Source organism: Macaca fascicularis, chromosome 8, assembly GCF_037993035.2.
Source record: "Macaca fascicularis isolate 582-1 chromosome 8, T2T-MFA8v1.1".
Lineage (NCBI taxonomy): Eukaryota > Metazoa > Chordata > Mammalia > Primates > Cercopithecidae > Macaca > Macaca fascicularis.
The window spans coordinates 41176785-41198342 of NC_088382.1; the positions used below are offsets into that span (position 1 = coordinate 41176785).

General features: G+C 55.4%; 1 protein-coding gene across 3 annotated transcripts in view; it reads left to right on the top strand.

The window, feature by feature from the left end:
- Window positions 1–1696: 1696 nt before the first annotated feature.
- The window catches only part of ADGRA2 (adhesion G protein-coupled receptor A2), a 46155-nt gene continuing 26293 nt past the window's right edge, over window positions 1697–21558 (top strand). For all 3 annotated transcript variants that reach the window (XR_012416358.1, XM_005563058.4, XM_045398148.2), the window contains exons 1-2: window positions 1697–2360; window positions 18916–18987. Coding sequence is in view for 2 of the 3 variants with exons in the window: in XM_005563058.4 (XP_005563115.3) it covers window positions 2095–2360; window positions 18916–18987 (338 nt within the window). In the remaining variant the exon portion in view is untranslated. The remainder of the gene's footprint in view (window positions 2361–18915; window positions 18988–21558) is intronic.

The window sequence follows — 21558 nt, forward strand, 5'->3', positions numbered from 1 at the left end:
GTTCAAGGAAACAGAGAGCCTGCAACTGGGGGAGATCTGTGGAGCCAGAGAGGGAAAGTGAAGAGGCCAACGTCTAGGCCTCTGCCTGCTGCCAACGCCAGCCGGCAAGAAAGACTTACCTGCATAGTCAGGGTAGGCTTGGCTGACAGGCACAGGGGCCCTGGAAAAGGCACCGCACACACCAGCAGGGCTAAGCTCACAAAAGAAGGTGGCGCTCACCTTGGGGATCACTTGGGTCATAGAGTGAAGGAGGGGAAAAAGGAGTCCTGCCCCATCCTGGCAGCTCTATTAAGCAGCAGAAAGGTGAGCCTCTATAGGGAAACAGAGGAAGCAGACCCCTGGGCTGCACTACTTATTGCCTGTCTCCAGTCCTGGTTCCAGTGTACTACAGGCAGTTTTTTAAAAATTTATTTATTTATTTATTTATTTATTTATTGGGATGGAGTCTCACTTTGTCACCAGGCTGCAGTACAGTGGCACGATCTCAGCTCACTGCAATCTCCGCCTTCTGGGTACAAGCCATTCTCATGCCTCAGCCTCCCAAGTAGCTGGGATTACAGGCGCCCACCACTACGCCCAGATAATTTTTGTATTTTTAGTAGAGACAGGGTTTCGTCATGTTGGCCAGGTGGATCTCAAACTCCTCACCTCAAGTGATCTGCCCATCTCGGCCTCAAAAAGTTCTGGGATTACAGGTGTCAGCCACCGTGCCCAGCCTGCAGGCAGCTTTATACCCACCACTAGTTGTCAAGGTCACCCCTGCCACCACCAGTCCTCTGCCTTTGGAAACCACGTGCCCCTCCCCCCCCACCACACTCTCTCATTCTAATGCCACGATTTACATCTATAAACTGGGGAGCAGGCAGAGCCCCATTTCAACCCCAGAGATCAGCTACCCCAGCAAGCTAGGGGCTGTGTCCAAGGTCAGAAAGTAATAAGAGGCAGAGCCCAGTCTGGAGTAGGGGTCTCCAGACTCACTGCTCAGGGCTCTTTCCACACCCTGCTGCAAAGCCTGCTCATCTACTTTTCCCTTGTTCCCACTCACCGTCCCTGAAACACACACACACACACACACACACACACACACACACAGCGTTGTGGAAAATGTAAGAGGCCCAGTCTAGCCTTGTCTGCCTTGGCCTTTGACCTCTCCTTGGCCGAATGACATGCACCCCCCGCTGAGCGAGGTCACCGCAGCGGAGGAGGGTCTGCTGCCTCCTCGTCTCGGCTGCCATCCTCCTGCGGCGGCCTCCACCGGAGCTGGAGGGAGAGTGAGAGCCGACTTCCAGACTGATCATCGTGTCAGGGGCCAAGGGAAACCTCAGAGCCGTCCACCAAGTTCATTCCAAAACAGGGCGACCTAGACATCTCTGTCCAAGCCCGCGGGTCCAGGAGGGCCCCAGCAGCCTGGAGGTGCAAGCTGCACCAGCACGGGCGAGGGAAATTTTGTGGAAGGTGGTGGTGGTCGGCTCAGAGGTCTGAGATGGGTTGCGGAAAGGAAGGGTCCTGGCCCAGGGGACGGGGACGATCGGGAAAGGAGTGTTGGTGCAGGGCGGGCGCGGAGATGCAGGGTCCTCGAGCCAGCTGGCTCGCCCCCACTCGGCTGAGGGCCTCGGCCTGGCCGCGCGTCGGGCGGCGCTAGGGCCCCGCGGAAGGCCCGGGCGGGCGGGGACCGGCGGCGGGAGCTGCGCGGCGCGGAGCTGCCTCCATCCATGGCACGGAGCGGCGGCGGTGGCGGCAGCAGGAGCCCGGCGCGATCCGCTAGGTCCCAGCCCAGCGCCCAGCGAGCAGGCGACGCGGAGGGGCCGGGCCTCCACTGGCCCGAGGGCCGGGTGCTGAGACTCTGGTCGCGCCGCCGGGGGCTGCCCGCGCTGCGCTGACAGCCGCGCCCGCGTCCTCCCCGCCGGGGCGCTTGCCGGACATGCCCCCGGGGCGCGGCGGCGGGGACCCCGGGGCTCGCCTCCGCCCAGGGCCCCCCTCCACGCCCTCGGGCGCCCCGGGCCCCCGCTGAGCACTCCTCCCGCACGCCTGGGTTCCTCCGGCCGGAGCGCAGCCCGGCCCCAGCGCTGTGGGTCCCCGCGGGGCGATGGGTTGATGGGCGCCAGGGAACGCAGGATGCGGGGGGCGCCCGCGCGCCTGCTGCTGCCGCTGCTGCTGTGGCTCCTGCTGCTCCTGGCGCCCGAGGCTCGGGGCTCGCCCGGCTGCCCGCTACCCATCCGCAGCTGCAAGTGTTCGGGGGAGCGGCCCAAGGGGCTGAGCGGTGGCGTCCCTGGCCCGGCTCGCCGGAGGGTGGTGTGCGGCGGCGGAGACCTCCCGGAGCCTCCTGAGCCCGGCCTTCTGCCTAATGGCACCGTTACCCTGTGAGTACCCTACCAGGCCAGCTCCGCCGGATCTGGGACGGGGCACGAAGGGAAGCGAGACGGGAGGGGTGGGAGCAGGGGGAAGGGGGCTATCCCCCCACTTCAGAGATTCCTGGACAGGCCTGAGTCCAGGCGCCCACAGGGGAAGATTGGAGGAGCAGGAGAGAGACTGGGGCTCCAGGAGCGCGGAGGCGGGAAGGGGCTGCGGGGGTCAGGCGCACCCCAGAGAAAGGCACCGCAGGCGCCCACTCACCTGCCCAGGTGAAGTGGAGCGCACGCCTGCAGGGCACCCACGCCCCAGATTTCCAGCCTGGACTATGGTTGCGGACTCTGGGGGACCTGAGAAGGGTGAGAGCGGGGAATGCTCAGGAAAGATCGACGCCAGTGGCCCAGGAGGGGGCTGTGGTCCTAACCACTGCGGACGCGTCCCGGACCGGGCTGGAGGAGTCTCCGGATTTACCTGGCTGGCCTTGTCCCTCAATTGGGGTCATCCCATCCATACCCCCTGGCCTGCCAGCGCCGCTTCCAGTCCGTCTTCTTAGGGCAAGGGGAGGCTGGGCTCGGAAAAGTCGGCCCTTGGAATGCGGGCGCTTCTGGGCTGCAGGAGACCCTGGCGTCCCTATCCCTCTAGAGGCCCCTCTCCCGCGGCGCAGTTTGTGCAGTGAGCTCTGTGCTGGGTCCCGCGTCCTTGCCTCTCCTTTGCCTCCCCTGGAAGTAACTCGAGCTTTGGCTGTTTCTCCACTGACTTCGCGCAGATTGCGAATAAAGAAACGTGGCTGGGGAAGCGGGGTTCCCTCACCGCAGCCCACCCCGGCCTCCTTCGGCGACTTCCCTCTCAGTCAGGGCCTCAGTACGCCCTTGCTTTGCTGGCAGCGAGCGCGGCAGCGCCGCAACCCGACCCCAAGCCTCCTACAGGGGGTCGCAAGTCCCAGCAGCCGCGCGAGCATTGGCGACCCCTCCCCACCGCAGAGATTTCCTGCGCCGACCACGTGCTCGCAGCTCCACGCACGCCGTGGACTCGAGGGTCGGGCCCCCGCGACCGCTGCTTCCTTTCCTGTCCCAAATCCAGCCTAAGAGCCGCTTCCCTTTCCCTGTCCTCCTGACCCCAGTGGCAACCGTTTCTCCACCGCCCCTTGCCCGGAGTCGGGGCTGGCCCAGTCTTTTCGATTGTGTCCAGAACAATACAGTAACGCCTCTGGTTGGGTGAGTTCAGAGGCTGCCCGCTTCCTGACAGGACACAACTGGTCAGCCTCTGACGCTGGCCGCCCGGCCGGCATTTTCCCCGGCCCGGGTGTGTGTGTATGTGCATGTGTAAGCCTTGGGGGTGGAGGCGGTGTGTCTGCTGGCTGCTGCCTCCCTGTTGCTCAGGGCTAAGGCCGTGGCCAGGGAAGGCACCTGTGGCTGTTCAGGGCAGCTCTCTCTGAGTGTCCGCTGGGGTTTGAGGGTCCAGGCAGGCCTGGGCATTCCCCAGCTCACTTAGTTCTGGAGGAGAAAAATGCTTGCTCTGCGGAATAGTCGGTAGCATCTGCATGAGTCTCAGCTGCATAATAATCAGAGCTGAGAGCTGTGTGTGCTCTTGTGTCTACTCATGCACATATGTGGGATGTGTGTTCTCTGCGTGTCTCTGTGTCAGGGTTAGGGAATCCTAACATATCAAAGGCAGAAAGAAGTGGGGGAGGCAGTGGATAGAAAGGCAGTTTTGCAGTACATCTTAGAATGATCAGGCCATGGTTAATTACTATTCGCACCACTCCACGGAGAAAGTTGGGCCAACTCTTGGTAAGAATACATTAGAATCGGGTGGCAGCAAAGGTGACCCCTAGCTCACCCTCCCATCCCGAATCCTCTCAGGCCACTGACCCATCAGGCTTGGGATGGGCTACCCGTTAAGGAGCAGCCCCCGAGCCTGGCTCTGGACGTCCCCACAGGGACACAGACAGGGCAGGCCAGGAATGCCCTGGAGAGCCCATGGGTCCTTCAGCCTGGAGGGTAATGGAATCCCCAGCCACAGACCTACTGCTTAGCTCTCCTGCCAGACTCTGCATAATCCTCATCCTCATGGCACCCCCTAATCCCCACCAGCTGGCTTCAGAAGGAAAAAGAACCCAGGCTCTCCTTCGGCAGAAGCTGGGCAAGGGTTCCTTCCTCTGAGGCTCAGTCTCTCCAGCACCCCCACACCCACCCCAGGATACATCCTGAGGGAAGGAGCAGGAGAAGGTGTGTGTAGGGGCTGAAAGGGGATGATCTGTCTCCTCCCCATGGAGAAGGGTTACAGCCAACAGCCCTCTAACAACAACAAAAACCCCAGGTTAACAAGAGAAAAGCGTAACTCATGTATTACTGTTATGCACACACGTGTGCACGGGAGTCAGTAAGGCTGAAATGCTCTCTCCACAGGGGAGAGACGTATGGACCGGGAGGTGGGAGGTGGCTGGCAGGTGATGGGACTCCAGAGAAGGTGAGCTGCACAGAAGCAAAGGTGGTTTCATTATGCGGATTTATGCGGATCACGCCTCTCGGGTGATCTCTCAGAGCTTTCTGAGTAGATGAGAAATCTGTTTGGGTGCCATGATGACTCCCAGACTCTTCTCCTGCTCTTTCTTGGTTATTTGCTGAGATCTCTAGGGAGGAGGTATTAAGACCATTGCCTTTCTTTCAGGGAGACGTTTTACTCCATCAGGTAAGGGAATTCCAGGGAGAGTGCCCCGTCCCTGCGCTGGGGGAACAGGGGACAAGATAAATTAGCAGGATCTTGGTTCTGAGCTCCAAGTTCTGAGGCCCCTAAAGTCTCTCGGTGTGTCAAAGTGCCTGGTCTTTGGGGTATCACCCTCTGAGCCCCTGCGTCTGGGAAGGAGGGGGCTGCCGCTTCTTTTGCCCAGCAGCAAAGCCAGACGACAAGAGCTGAGAGCCGCCGCACGCAAATGGCCAGACTCACTTCCAAACTCCTCCTTCGTGCTTCGTGTATTTTTTTTTTTTCTGCCATGAACATTTTCCTTTTCACCTTTTAGCTTGTCACCTGGTGCAAATAAAACTGGAGCCATTCATTTTTGCATTTTGGCTTTATCCTCCCTCCCCATCTCCCCAACATTCCCATGGAAGACCCTTTTTTTCCTCCAAGATGGGGCCCTGGGGCACTCAGGATTGATCCTTGGGGAGCCCGAGTGCTGGGGGCTGTTCAGGCATGAAGGCGGGGTCCCTGTCTGCGGAGAGCCTCCTCCTGCGCTCTGAGAAAGCCTTCCTGCAGTCAGAGGCGACCCCATTCACAGTCCTGTTTACCGCATGGAAAGCCCTCCCGCCACCTCCACCCATTATCTCAACTCTGCCTTCTGTTTTTGCATCCTCCCTCTCCCCCATCCTTTGCATTTTTTTCTCTAGTGGATTTTCATTCGCAGTTTTCCAGGAAAGCTGAGCTCTTGGCTTCCTTCCTGATCCCTCTGTCCCACCCCACCCCCCCACCAGGCTCCCGGCCCAGTCTGCAGGGCAGCTGTGGGCACCCATGCTTCTGAACAGAGAGCAGAAGCCTTTGTGGGCCTCCCCGAGGGAAAAGATCCCACAGGGGGCGGCTTATGACAGGGAGAACCTGGGTGTGGGAGGAAGGTGCAGACCACTGTGAGCCCCACTATTACTCGGCAGCAGCTGAAGGCTGAGGTTCTCAGCTCTGGGAGTGAGTGAGGGGGAAGGGGGATGAGGATAAGGAATTCCAGGAAAGGACTGTTTGTAGATAACTCCAGAAGGAAATCTATAAAGACCTCCTAGGACATCTGAGCAGACACTCCGAGGATACCAGCCAGTGTCATAAATTCCCAGACAGCCTGGGCTCCAAAGGATCTTAGCGATAAGGAAGTCCAGTCCCACATCTTACAGCTGAGCAAACTGAGGCCAGGAGAGGAAGGGTGCCTCACTGACATCCGGGCTGGCGCCAGGATGGGCACTGCATTCCTGCCAGGTGAGGGCCTCGCTGCTCACCTGGCTGGACTTGGGACCCATTAGACACAAAAGATGTTTTAAAAAACCCGGTTCCTTCCCAGCAGGATCTGAGCCCTTTTGACCTGAGAACATTCCAGGCTGGGCAAGGAGAGGTCACTTTGAATTTCTCCAGAATAGGCAAACCCTCAACCTGCTCGGCCTACCATTCTGGAAGGCGGGAGTGCCCACCACGCAGGCTGCCCACCTAGGGAAGAGGCTGTCTGCCGCAGGTGTGCCCAGCACGGGCTGGGTTCTTCTGCTGGGAGTTCAGTGGTCTTGGTGGGAGAAGTTGAGAAAGATGGGCCTCAGGGAAGTAGTTCTTGAGCACAGGTCTCCCTCTGGACCTCCAGCTGCTGGCTGGGGCTCCCTTCAGGGCCCCTTGTTACAGCCACCGGGATCCAGTTAGGGGTATTTGAGCAAAGCGTGCCAAGCGTTGTGCACATGGCCCGAGGGCAGGACAAGGATGCTGGTGGAGGGGCAGGCCCAGGCCGGCGCCCCCACCCCCTTCTCTTCCACCAGCTTTCCCCCATATGGTTCTCATAAGGTCTGGGCGCAGAGACAGCAGCCAGAGGAAGTGGCTGTGTACAGAGAGCTTTTGTGAGAGAAGAGGGGGAGGGGGAAAGAGCGAAGAAAAAGAAGGAAAGAAGAGAGGGAAGAGGCCAGAGACAGAGAAGGCAACGGCAAGCCCGGAGACTCCAGCACCCACTCCCCTCCCGACCGAGGGGTGCAGGTCTCAGCTGCGGCACCCCCACCTAGGCTCTGGGACCTTGCCTTCTCAAAGGGAGGGGCCCAGCAGAAACCTCAGGCTCTCCTGGACTCTTCCCCACCACCCACTGGAGAAGCTGGAGGTCGCTAGCTCAGGATCCAGGGATTCCACGCATCTGTCCTCTGGGGCCTGGAAGCCGCTCCCCTGAGGGCTCCCGCTGCTGCAGAATGTTAGAGTCAGGGTCCCATCCTAGGGAGAACCCTGGGCAGAGCTCAGAGCGCTCTGGGGCTCACTGGTTGAATGAAAGACACTGCAGAGGCCATCATGCTGGCTCCTAAGGGGGCACTTGTGACTCCGCCCCCAGTGGGTCCAAGACCCCGAATGTGTTATTTGGCCAGAGTTACTCCTGCATGTGCATGAACCCAGCCACCCCTGAAGCCAGCGAAGTCCCCTCCTGCTGGCTACCACGGCTCTCCTCTCTGTGATTAGGGCGGGGGGGATTGGCAACCCCTCGTCCTGGGGGGGAGTCTGAGAATTTCCCCCAAAGGCACAGCAAACCAATGTAATTTGAACCTGACCATAAATTGACCCTTCAATGCGGGGTCATGTTTTTAGAGAAAGAGTGTTTCTAAGTTTATCCCACATGGGAGTCATTGAGAGAAGAACCCTTTCCTGATGGAGAGTAAGTTCCAGCCACCTCTGAGTTGATCACTGTCCTTCCACTCCATGGAGGCACAGGCTGCTCCCCTCAGCAAAGCCCAGAGAGGGGAGGAGAGTTCCCGGACGCCACACAGGCTGGACCCAGACACCGCTAGCTTCCCTATCACCCCAGAGGTAGAGGCTGCCCCAGCCTCCCTGGCAGCAGCCAGAGAGCAAGGGTGGGGAGAGGAGGGAAATGGCCCCGGACTGGGGGACCAGAAGGAAGATCCGGTAACTGCTGGGAAGGGCTGCTCAGAGGGGCTGTTTATTTTCATTCCCCCAGCCCAGCCGCTCTGTTCTATTTACAGCTCAGACACTGACAGGACGAAGCTGCCTCCTCCCCTTCCTCCCTCCTCCGGGGGCCCCCATCCTTCCCAAACTCCAGAACATTCCTTTGCTTTCAGGACTGGGTAATGGGGGGAGGGGGTAGAGAAGCTGTGGAGTGTAGGTCACTCCAGCAGCCTCCCAGGAGAGTTCCCAGCTCTCCCACCCCTTTCCTGGGAGCCAGGGAGGTGTGCAGGATGGATGGGGCCAGGTGAGGCGCGGGAGCCCCATCCGTCACAGAGGAGCAGGCAATAGACAGGGTGGGAGAGCGAGTCCTGGGGAGGGAGTTCCAGCCTCAACCGAGGGGCCAGACATCTCCCAGCTGGGAAGGGAAGAGAAAGTCTCAGGGCCCCCTCTACCACCTCTGCTCCTCCCTCTCCTCCTCTCTTCCCCTGCCAGGGCTCCTAGCCTTGTGGGGAATTGTGTATTGAGGCAGAAACTATGACTTCAGGCTTCGGGGGACTCAGCGTCCAGGATGGGAAAGGCCATCAAAGATAAGGTGTGGGGTCTCCGGTCTGCCCCCAGGGAGGGGCCAACCTGCCTACGGTGAGACACACACACACACTGCTCTTAGCCAGGCAGCTCTAACTAGACCCCAGGGCTCCTGCCTCCCATCCCCTCTGCTGTTAGTCTGTGCAGGTGGGAACCCAGAGACGATGCCACCAAGGGCAGCTGCATCTACAGGAGAAAGGGAGAGGAAGCAGGACAGAGAGATCTGGGGACTCTGAAGCTTCTCAGACCTCTTGAAAGCTTCACCACCCTCAGTCTCAAACAGTGACACTGCCCCAGGCAGCAGGGGCCCTGGAGGCCACACCTGCCCACTCTGCTGATGGCAAGGGTGTTTTCTGATGAAAATGCGGGCACGTGGGACTGGGAGTTTAAGGGGCCTGACCCCAAAAATAGTACTTCCTGTCTTCACTTGAGGAGGGTTGCTGAGCTATAGAATAGGTTAGCAGATAGGAGATCAAAATACAAGTTTATTGTTGATAAAAGCTAGATTGGAAGACCTAGCTTAGAGGTTCAGCAGCAATGAGTTTAGTCAGAGCTGCCCACCCAGGGGACATCTGAGTCCCACTCCCAGCCCCGCTGAGGGAGAGCCCCCACATTAAACAGCTCTGCAGGCAGGAAGGTCTGGGGCCTCTTTGCACACTCACCAATCAGAGGAGCCATCCCTGGAGATGGGACAGGGCAGATGCCGTAATCCATTTTCCTCCACATGGATACATGAGCCAGGGAAAAGGGGCTCCCCCGATCCCATAATGGCCTAACAAGTACAAGCGTACTCACGGGGTCCCTGTCCAGAAGCACCGCATGGAGTATTTGAAATCAGTCTAACCCAGCAAATGTACAACCCATGGTCTCTAAAACGCCCTTCCAACTGTTTCCTCTTCCTCTCTGGCACCACCTTGGGTAGCTTCAGACAATGTGACCCCTATGGGTGTGGCGTCCCAGAAAGGCTGTACTGTGGAGCCAGGCTCACTCAGAGAAGGATGGATGCTATCTCCTAGGTGTTGGGGAGAGAGAGGGAATTGGAGATAGAAAAAAACTGCCATTTGCCTTGGGGAAACCCAGGGCTCAGCAGTGAACTCTGTTGACCAAACAGCCCCTCCATCCTGGAACTCTGCCCCTGTCACTCAGCCAATGCCTACAGTGTATCCTCGCCCCATGGGAGGAGGCAAAAGACCCAGGCTCTGCCCTTCTGTCCTTACAGTCTCCTGGAGACAGGTACCAGCTCACAATGCCAGACAGGATCAGGGCAGCAAATACAGCTTCTAGGGAGGAAAGGTCAAGGATGAGTATCTACTTAGGTAGAAAAGACTGATAACTTCAATCCATTTGGGTTTGTTTGTATTTTAAAAGAGGTCTGCGCCATGTGTGTTGGCGCTTCCCTGTAATCCCAGCTACTCTGCAGGCTGAGGCAGGAGGATCACTTGAGGCCAGGGGTTCAAAACCAGTCTGGGCAACATAGCGTGACTGGGGTTCAAAACCTGTCTGGGCACAGAGAGATCCGTGTCTAAATTTTCTTTTTTTTCTTTTTTCTTTTTTTGGCCGGGCGGGGTGGCTCACACCTGTAATCCCAACACTTTGGGAGGCCGAGGCGGGGTGGATCACGAGGTCAGGAGTTCAAGACCATCCTGGCTAACATGATGAAACCCCCATCTCTACTAAAAATACAAAAAATTAGCTGGGTCTGGTGGCACGCACCTGTAATCCCAGCTACTCGTGAGGCTGAGGAAGGTGGGTTGCTTGGACCTGGGAGGCGGAGGTTGCAGTGAGCCGAGATCGTGCTACTGCACTCCAGCCTGGGCAACAGAGAGAGACTCCATCTCAAAATAAATAAATAAATAAAATAAAATAAATAAATTTTTTTTGTTAGCCGGGCATGATGGCATGCTAGCTGTTCCAGAGACTGAGGCAAGAGGAGTTCAAGACCAACCTGGGCAACACAGTGAGACCTCCATCACCATCCATCCCTCAAAGAGGTCTGCTTTCTTCACCTAGAAGCTTGGATCCCCGCTGGGGGGCTTTTAGGTTGTGCATGGAGGAAATGTTTAAGGTCAATTGGGGGTAATATCCCAGCCTGCACAAATCAGGGGGACACAACACACGTAGATGAACATTCCATCTTCCTGTTGGACACATCTCCCTCCACCTCCTATGAGTGGAAGTTTGTAGATATGCGATATATGATTTATGTTTGTAGGACTAGCCTTGTCACACAAGGCTGAGTGCACAGTGACTGTTAGGTAGCTCTGAGCAATGAATGGATGAATGAATGAATACATAAGTGTGGGTAATTACAGCAGACTACATTCCTTGTGCTCAAGTCAGGATGCTGTAACCCCAAATCCCCATCAAGGCATACTGATTACCCCCAATAAATACCCGCAGCCCATTTTCTTTTTCTTTTTTCTTTCTTTTTTTTGAGACAGAGTCGAGTCTCACTCTGTCACCCAGGCTGGAGTGCAGCGGCACAATATTGGCTCTCTGCAACCTCTACCTCCTGTGTTCAAGTGATTCTCCTGCCTCAGCCTCCCTAGTAGCTGGGACTACAGATGCCTATCACCTAGTCCGGCTAATTTTTGTATTTTTTAAAAGAGACGGGGTTTCACCATGTTGGCCAGGCTGGTCTCGAACTCCTGACCTCAAGTGATCCACCCGCCTCATCCCCCAAAGTGCTGGGATTACAGATGTGAGCCACTGTGCCTGGCACGTAGTCCATTTTCTTAGGCTTCTGCCTCCAGATTATGTCCCGAAGCCACAGATTCCCTTCCCATCCAAGCCCCAGTTTCTTGGTTCCCCTGCTCACCACAAAGTTGGGGTGCCCTTGTAGCAAGGGTAGGTTAGAGAAAGGAGACCAGACCTATGAGAGAAGGCAGGGTGGAGCAGGACTCACTGCAGCTCTGTTTTCTCTCATGGCTTGGGCCTCCAGCCCTGCCTGGACAACCCAGCTTCCAGGCTGGGTTCAGGGGCGGTCTTAGGACCCAACCCCCTAAAGCCCTTCCCTAGGCCTCCTTCTATTGCCAGTCGGTGTTCAAGGCTGACTGGACAGGCATCCAGCCCAGGGAAGGGTGGCAGGGAAGTGCAGGAGCGGGCAGGACACCTTACATGTCCTCACCAACATTTATGTCTCTTGCAGTCAGGCTAAATGCATGTGAAGGCAGCCACGGAGGGACGAGAAGCCACAGGCCAGCCTTTCGCCTGAGGTTGTGTGTTGAAGCAGGGCCTGTGCACGGCGAGCATCCTCACTTTTGGAGGTCTTACTGTCGTATCAACCATACTAAAATGTACCCACATCCGTCATCGAACATAATAATTATTGCTAATGACATAGTATGACATTGGGTAATTATGTCATTAAGCATTTGTTAATTTCCGTCTTTGTGGCATCTATATTTTAGAGGCAATGCTTCTTTTTTAGGTTTTAGGCATCTCTTTGGGCCCTGGAAATGCTCAAAGGCACAGCGCCTGCAGGGGAGGCTGAGAGCTCTGATTTCGGTAGGGGTTCGAGCCCCAGGGCTTTTTGGCATCAGCAAGCAGACCGCCCCCTACCTGCTCTATGATGGTTTCCCTAAGACAGGGCCAAGCCGCCAGTGGGAGGTGTTGGAGACGGGGCCTCCCAGACTCTTGGAACCTCTAGGAACCTAGTGACGGCCTGAACTGATGGAGGCCCCAGGATCAGACTCCCTAGGGAGTATGGATTCCCCAGGTACAGAGAGGAGCTCATTGGGTCTGAGTGGTTGGCAGGGGGCTGACACGCATGACTCTTCCTGCACATGTGAGAAACATTTAGTTCAGGCATGTGCTATGTGCCCACGTGACTCCTGCAGGGTCATCTTTGATGTCGGGGTGGTATCTGGTATGTTCCTGCGGCTGCCCAGAGCCCACAGAGCCTCTCTGTAGACGCCAGCCGCTAGCTCCCTTGGCCTCCAGCCTCATTAGTGGGAACTCGACTTGCTTCTCTCCCCCAAAATAGTACCCCAGCTGGGAGAGAGTTCTGGTATGGACTTGGTGTGCCCCCTCTCTCTGGCCAGATTTCAAACTCTGAAGTAGAGAACAGGAGACTCCAGGGACTGGCCCTCCTTCCTGTGAAAAGCTTGACATTAGGAGTGGGAGAAGGGCGTGGGAGGGAGGGAAGAAAGAAGCTGAAGATGCCTGGCCAGGCCAGCCAGGGCTCTGGGGCAGAGCTAGTGTGGTTGGGCAGGAAATCCACCTGGCTGGCCCCCGTGAGGTTTTAGGGCCAGAGGATGGAGCAGGTTGAGGAGGTGTCTGTCTTGGGGGGGTTGAAGAAGGCTGAGGCTGACCCTGTGTCTGTGCTGGATGGAGCTGTGGGTCCACGGCTCCCTCCTTCTCTGCCCAATTGCGGCCACTTTGCCTGCCTGCCTCCCAGGGGACAGCCTAGAGTGGTGGGAACATTTTTCTGCCCATTGGATGAAGCTCTGTGTGTGTGTGTGTGTGTGTGTGTGTGCATGCGCGTGCGCGCATGTTCATCCCTATCAGCAGTGCTGTAACGCCCAGCTTCCTACCTGCCCATAAAAATGCCAGACCCAGCCAGACACAGTGGTTCATCCCTATAATCCCAGCACTTTGGGAGGCTGAGGCAAGTAGATTTCTTGTGTTTAGAAGTTCAAGACTAGCCTGGGTAACATAGTGAGATCCCATCTCTAGAAAAACTTCTCTTTTTTTTTTTTTTTTTTGAGACAGAGTCTTGCTCTGCTGCCCAAACTGGAGTACAGTGGGATGATCTTGGCTCACTGCAACCTCCACCTCCTGGGTTCAAGCAATTCTCCTGCCTCAGCTTCCAGAGTAGCTGGGATTACAGGTGCGTGCCACCACACCTGGCTAAGTTTTGTTGTTAGTAGAGATGGGATTTTACCATGTTGGCTAGGCTGGTCTTGAACTCCTGGCCTCAAGTGATCCACCCACCTTGGCCTCCCAAACTGCTGCGATTATAGGCATTTAGCCACTGTACCCAGCCTCTACAAAAACATTTTTTTTTTTAATTAGTTAGTCATGGTGGCGCATGCCTGTAGTCCTAGCTCCTGGGGAGGCCAAGGTGAGAGGATTGCTTGAGCTCAAGAGGTGGAGGCTGCAGTGATTTGTGATCATGCCACTGCATTCCAGCCTGGGAAACAGAGCAAGACTTGTCTCTCTTAAAAAACAAAACAAAACAAAAAAACCGTGCACTGTCTGTCTAAAACTGCCTTCCCTCCTCTCCCCAGATAGACCCACCACAAGGCACCCTGTGGAGAACAGAACCATCAAGCTCAATGTCAGTGGAGGCCCCTCTCTGGATAATCTAGGTCTAGAGTAAACTTCTCAGACCTCTCCAGGTTAAGGCCAAAAGATCCAGTGCTGGATCTGAGGACTCAAATCACACAGTGATCTGCCTGAGGTCTTTTCAAGAGCTGGAAATTCGGCAAGAAGGGGGGCCCTTGGAGGAGAAGGATGAGAAAGGCCTTTGCCTGGTGCCTGCGTCTGCGAGTGGGTCAGAGGGTGGGGCATCAGGACCATGTTCTCTGCAGCAAGAAAATATCTCATTTCAAGACTTTCAGGGCTGCAGTTGGTGCTGGGCTAGCCAAACCGGAAGCGTGGGTTGCAGCTGCCCCCCACTCAACCCAGCCCTTGCCTCCCAGCACACACAGAGGCTGCCTCAGAGAGAGAAGGGTGGGGTGGAGGGAAGACAGAGAGAGAGAGACCCAACCTGCATGAAGTCTGGGCTCAGGGCGGCCTGGGGAAGGATGGGAGCCGGTCCCAGAGTTAAGATATTCAGGGCCAGAGGCTCTTCCTTGCTCTCCTCTGGGGCAGGTCCCGATCTGCCGATCTGTCGTTGTGCTTCCGCCCTGCAGTCGGACACGAGTGCACTTGGCCCGCAGCTGGTCTGAATTGAGATGTGTTGGCAGAGAATAGAGTAGTAGGACATTCCAGAGTCCTGAGACTTTCTACCAAAATCAAAACGAAAGTATCTCATTAATAATTTTATATTGATTATATATTGAAATGAAAATACAAAAATTAGCTGGGCGTGGTGGAGTGCACCTGTAGTCCCAGCTACTTGGGAGGTGGCGGCAGGAGAATCGCTTGAACCCAGGAGGAGGAGGTTGTAGTGAGCTGAGAGCGCACCACTGCACTCCAGCCTGGCGACAGAGCAAGACTCTCTAAAAAGAAAGAAAGAGAGAAAGAAAGAGAGAAAGAGAGAAAAGAAAGGAAGGAAAGGAAGGAAAGGAAGGAAAGAAAGGAAGAAAGAAAGAAAGAAAGAAAGAAAGAAAGAAAGAAAGAAAGAAAGAAAGAAAGAAAGAAAGAACGAACGAACGAACTCACTCAGGCTGGAGTGCAGTGGTGTAATCACAGCTCACTGCAGCCTCAAACTCCTGGGTTTAAGCGATCCTCTTTCCTCATCTTCCCAAGTAGCTAGGACTACAGGCAGGCCACCACGTCTGACTACTTTTTAAAACATTTTTTATAGAGATAGGGTCTTGCTATGTTGCCCAGACTGGTCTTGAACCCCTGACTTCAAGCAATTCTCCTGCTTCAGCCTTTCAAAGCACTGGGATTACAAGCATGAGCCACTGCACCAGGCCTAAATAACATATATTCTCAAAATGAACTTTTAGGCCGGACTCAGTGGCTCATGCCTGTAATACCAGCACTTTGGGAGGCCAAGGTGGGTGGATCACGAGGTCAGGAGATCGAGACCATCCTGGCTAACACGGTGAAACCCCATCTCTACTAAAAAACACAAAAAAATTAGCCGGGTGTGGTGGCGGGCATCTGTAGTCCCAGCTACTCAAGAGGCTGAGGGAGGAGAATGGCGTGAACCTGGGAGGCGGAGCTTGCAGTGAGCTGAGATCATGCCACTGCGCTCCAGCCTGGGCGACAGAGCAAGACTCCGTCTCAAAAAAAAAAAAAAACAAAAAACTTTCATACTGTGTGTGTGTGTGTTTTTGTTTGTTTTGTTGTTATTGTTGTTGTTGTTTGAGACGGAATTTCACTCTCGTCACCCAGGCTAGAGTGCAATAGCGCGTTCTTGGCTCACTGCAACCTCCGCCTCTTGGGTTCAATAGATTCTCCTGCCTCAGACTCCCAAGTAGCTGGGATTACAGGCATGTGCCACCACACTCGACTAAGTTTTTTGTATTTTTAATACAGATGGGGTTTCACCATGTTGGCCAGGCTGGTCTTGAACTCCTGACCTCAGGTGATCTGCCTGCCTCAGCCTCCCAAAGTGCTGGGATTACAGATGTAAGCCATTGCGCCCAGCCAACTTTTTTTTTTTTTTTTTTTTTTGCAACAGAGTTTCGCTCTTGTTGCCCAGGCTGGAGTGCAATGGTGCAATCTCGGCTCATTGCAACCTCCGCCTCCCAGATTCAAGTGATTCTCCTGCCTCAGCCTACCGAGTAGCTGGGATTACAGGCATGCGCCACCACGCCCAGCTAATTTTGTATTTTTACTAGAGACGGGGTTTCGCCATGTTGGCCAGGCTGGTCTCAAACTCCTGACCTCAGGTGATCTGCCCACCTCAGCCTCCCAGAGTGCTGGGATTATAGCCGTGAGTCCACCGCACCGTCCAACTTTTAAACTTTTTAAATGTGGCTACTAGAAAATTTAAAATGGGCCGGGCGCAGTGGCTCATTCCTGTAATTCCAGCACTCTGGGAGGCCAAGGCAGGCGGATCACCTGAGGTCAGGAGTTCGAGACCAGCCTGGCCAACATGGTGAAACCCTGTTTCTACTAAAAATACAAAAATTAGCCAGGCATGGTGATGGGCACCTGTAATCCCAGCTACTCTCGAGGCTGAGGCAGGAGAATCACTTGAACCCAGGAGGCGGAGATTGCAGTGAGCCGAGATCGCGCCATTGCACTCCAGTCTGGGCCACAGAGCGAGACTGTGTTTCAGAAAAAAAAAGAAAAAGAAAAAAGAAAACTGAAAATGACATGCACTTGCAATAGTTTGTTGTTGTTGTTGTTGTCAGCTCTCTGTTAAAGAATCTGGGGTATTTGAAGTGGGTTAAAGGCTAAAGAGTTGGGAAAATGTGAGGAACCACCCCCACCAACACCACCTCTGTCCCAGGCTGGGCAGAGCTCTCAAATTGAGATCTCAGGTTTTAATATTGAGGATTGGGAGTTGCAGAATTTTTATTTTATTTTATTTTTTTTGAGACTGGGTCTCACTCTGTTGTCCAGGCTGTAGTGCAATGGTGCCATCATAGCTCACTGCAGCCTCGAACTCCTGGGCTCAAGCGATACAATCCTCCTCCCTTAGGCTCCTGAGTAGCTGGGACTATAGGTACCATGCCACCAGGCCCAACTAATTTTTTTTATTTTTATTTATTTATTTATTTTGTAGAGACAGAGTTTCACTATGTTGCCCAGGCTGGTCTTGAACTCCTGGCCTCAAGTGATCTGCCCATCTCAGCCTCCCAAAGTGCTGGGTTACAGATATGAGCCACTGCACCCAGCCCCTTGTCCAACATTTAATGTAAACTCTAGGGTATAGGAAGGGCATGAACTGGGGGTGGAGTGAGGCAGGCTTTGACTTTAAAGTCAGAGCCTGTTACCTGCCAGGCATGATGGCTCACACCTGTAGTCCCAGCTACTCAGGCAGAGGCAGGAAGATCCCTTGAGCCCAGGAGTGAGGCTGCAGTGAGCTCTAACTGTGCCACTGCACTCTAGCCTGGGTGACAGAGCAAGACCGCGTCTCTAAAAAAGTTTTTTTTTTAATTTTTTAAAGAGCCTGTCACCGCTCAGAGGCCACCCCAGCCCCACCAGCGCCTGATGAGATCTTTAAAGGCCTCTTAAAGGCCCTAAGAATGGTCAAGATTATGATTACCACGAACACCCCATGTATGAAGTGAAAATAAAACTATCCTAACCCGTAAAATGAGAATAATAAATACAATAATAAAATGAGTTAGTAGAAGGTCTAATATCCCATATAATGAATACTGTGATGTACTTTTTGACATATCAACATTGTGCATGTGTGTGTGTGTTTGTGTGTGTGTAAGCATTTTGGAAACCCCGCCAACCTACCCCACTACCTATCACTTCCCACCAGGAAATGTCACCATTGGAGGGACCGTTAGGCAGGCACTGGATGGGTGGGAGGGATCTATGGAGTGGGGAGAAGGAAGGAAGGAGATGAGGTCTCCACCCCTCCCATGGCCCTAGAAAGCCCCTTCCACACTTTTCCATGCTTCCCTCCATCCTGGCCACTGTCTTCTCCACAAGCCAATGGAAGATGGAGCAGCTGGAATGTCAGCCATCAGGGGTCTCCCCACTGCCCCTGATCTGTTCACCCACCACTTCTAGGAAGCTTCGAGGCTCATCTCTTTGCCAGCTCCTCTTGGGGCTTGTTCCTTCCCACTTCCCTCTCCCTTCCAGTCCAGCTTGGAGGCTGCTCGCTCAAGGAAAGGCCCAGGGCCTGCACCTCCGGCCTTCCCAGGTCAGTTCTCTACCCTTAAGACCAAAGAAGGGAGACCCTTTGCCTCAGCCCAGGGCAGGCAAGAGTTTGGGCGGAGAGGCTCATTAAAGCTTTCTAATAAGCAATTAACTGGGGGATGAGCCCTTTGGCTGGCCTGGATCTCCCTCCTCCCAGCAGGGAGCTTGGCAGAGAAAGGCTGAGTGGGTGGGCGGAGATGAGACATTCGGTCTCTCTCAGTCGCTTGGGGCCCCTTTCCTCCTCCCCTAAATACAAACGAATAAATAAATGGAACCCGGAGGGCACAGTGACTGAGGCTGAGGCCTGGCTTCCCCTACACTCGGGGCTCCATCAGCTTTCTGCCAAGGCTTCAGAAGGATTGGGAGGCCAGGGTGCGGCCATTGTGCATGCAGGCCCTTTGAGATGGGGGCCTGTGAGGTCCTCAGCTCACAGGTAAGAGTGCGCAAAGCTCTGAGGAAGGGCAGCTCCCGCCTGCCTCCAGACCTGCTGGGCATCCTGGCCCCGTTCAAGCCATTCTCCCCACCACTCTTCTTGGGATGTTGGGTGAAGGGCTTGAGCAAAGATGAAACTGTGAAGGGCATGACGGGGCACTGAGGGTCAACCCTGTGGTTCCAGAATGGAAACGGGGCATCACAGCATCACCTCCACCTGCTCAGCCCACCTCCCACTTGCACACAGAGCCCCACGTCGGAGCCCGGCTTGGGGGAGACTCAGGGCAGAAAGGTCTGACTTGGGGCTAGGTGGACCGTTGGCCGGCTTCTCCCTATAATCTCCGGGAGTAGAGGGTGGGGCTGCTGCCTCGCACAACTCCAGGGGGCGCCGTTGACACAGATGCAGGCTGGCCCCACCAGTGGTGAAAGCGGATGCCCAGCACGTAACAGCACCTTCTCCTGTCTGTGTTCTCTCTGTCCCTTCAGGCTCTTAAGCAACAACAAGATCACGGGGCTCCGCAATGGCTCCTTCTTGGGACTGTCGCTGCTGGAGAAGCTGTAAGTGCTGGGGAAGGTGGGGCGGAGGAGCGGGCTGGCCATGACGGCAAGGGGTCACCCCGGGGAGGAGGAGGAATGCTGGTCACTGAGTGACTTTAGAACCTGCCGGCCGAGCAGGGCCGGGAGTTCGACCCAATGGGACCCTGCCCAGGGCTTGGCCAACAAGGAGAAGCCAGAGAAGCTGGTATGGAAGAGAGGCCAGCTCCTCGGCCCGTCAGGGCGAGAGAAGAGGGGAGGGGCTCTGAGAAGCTCATTAACGCTCTTTAATGAGCAATAAGCTGTGAGGGCCGAGCCCTCAGCTGGCCTCCCCCTCCCAGCTGGGGGCCCAGCATAAAAGGGCTGAAGGCGGCTTAAAGCGACTGACTGCGGCCCTTTTCTGCCTTTCCTACAAACAAATCAACAAACAAAGCCCCAAGGGGGCTGAGGGTGGGGAAGGCTGATCGTTTCCAAGCCTCTCCCCCACTCCAGCCCACCCAACCCTGGTTCAGAGCCACCTGGGCAGCTGCAGCCTTCAGGCTGGCCTTGGCCCTGGGGCTGCCAGGGCCCTGCTAGCCGGCTGGAACCTCATTCCCAGAGCTGGGGCCCTTGTGTCTGGTGGGGCCAGAGTGGGGAAGAGGGTTATCAAGGAGGAGCTGGTGGCTGTGAGTTGTTAGGGAAATAGGGGGACACAGAAGGCCTGCCCTCTCCGCATGGGGAGCTGGTGGAGAGGTAGGGTAAGCTCTGGGTGAGAGACCTCACTCAGCCACTCGGGCTAGTCACTGAAGCTGCCAGACTCGAGAATGGAACCACCCTCTGTCTAAGTTCCCTGCTCCGTTGGTACACTCCAGGGACCACAGCCTGGACCACAGCTCTGGGTCCTTGCCCCTCCAAAGAGGAAGCCTGGGCCTCCCACCTTTCCTAGAGCCTGACTCTTGCTTTCTCTCTCACGGCCCCATCCCCTCTCCCATCTCTGCTCCCATCCTGCTAGGCTTTCCTAGTTTCTCCGACAGGGAGGGCCCTTGGCCCCTCTAGCACCATTTTGCCCAAAAGCTTTGGGTCAGTGCAGTGGGAGACACAAAAAAGTGAGGTGTGACGCCTACTCAAAAAGAGCCCAGGCGATTGCAGTCCAGGGGAGACCACAAACAATGCTATGTATATTAGAATTAAGTATATTGGGGGCTGGGCGTGGTGGTTCTGTAAATCCCAGCACTTTTGGGAGGCCGAGGCTGGAGGACAGCTTGAGCCCAGGGGTTCAAGACTACAGTAGGAGTGGGGTTGAGCTATGATTGTGCCACTGCACTCCAGCCTGGGTAACAGAGTAAGGCCCCGTCTCTTAAAAACACACACACTCAGGCCAGGCGCAGTGGCTCACACCTGTAATCCCAGCACTTTGGGAGGCCGAGGTGGGTGGATCATTTGAGGCCAGGAGTTCGAGACCAGCCTGGCCAACATGGTGAAACCCCGCCTCTACTAAAAATACAAAAACTAGCTGGGCATGGTGCTGCATGCCTATAATCCCAGCTACTCGGAGGGCTGAGGCACCAGAATCTCTTGAACCTGGGAAGCCAAGGTTGCAGTAAGCTGAGATTGCACCACTGCACTCCAGCCTGGGTGACACAGCGAGACTCCATCTCAAACACACACACACACACACACACACACACACACACACACACACACATACACGGCCGGGCACGGTGGCTATACCCGTAATCCCAGTACTTTGGGAGGCCGAAGTGGGCGGATCATGAGGTCAGGAGTTTGAGACCAGCCTGGCCAACATGGTAAAACCCCGTCTCTACTAAAAATACAAAAATTAGCTGGGCATGGTGGTGCGTGCCTGTAGTCCCAGCTGCTCAGGAGGCTGAGGCAGAAGAATCGCTTGAACCCGGGAGGTGGAGGTTGCAGTGAGCCAAGATCGTACCACTGCACTCCAGCCTGGGCGACCAAGCAAGACTCTGTCTCAAAAAAAAAGCAAAACACACACACACACATAGATTAGGGCTCCTGTCAAGTTCAAAGGAGGTGTCAGCAAAGTCCAAAGAAGTGTTCACAGGTAATGGAGACACAGTATGGATGTGACATGGTATTGAGATCTCTCACCATGACAGCAGTCTCGTGACGGAGCCTCCATGACACCCATTCCACTGTGGAAGGGAAAGCCTCTGGCCCCGAACCCCTGAAGCTGTGAGGAAAGAGTGATGGTCTGGCTGGGCTCCTGGGAGTGGGAAGGCACAAATCCCATATTTGGGCAGAAAGGCAGAGCAGGCTGTCTACCAATCTGGGACAAGCTGGGGATAGCAGGGGACCTGGGATGGTGACAGTGAGTGGAGTCGCACACGGCTCCATGCCCAGGTCCCTCTGACCATCTTCTCTGTGGCTCACAGACAGTGGTCCTGATGCAGAGAAAGGGCTGCCACCAAGCTGCTACCTAAAAGTCTCCTTGGTGCCAGGCATGGTGGCTCATGCCAGTAATTCCAAAGCTGTGGGAGGCAGGCAGATTGCTTGAGCTCAGGAGCTCAAAACCAGTCTGGGCAACATAATGAGACCTGGTCTCTAGGAAAAAAAATTTTTTAATTAGTCAGGCATGGT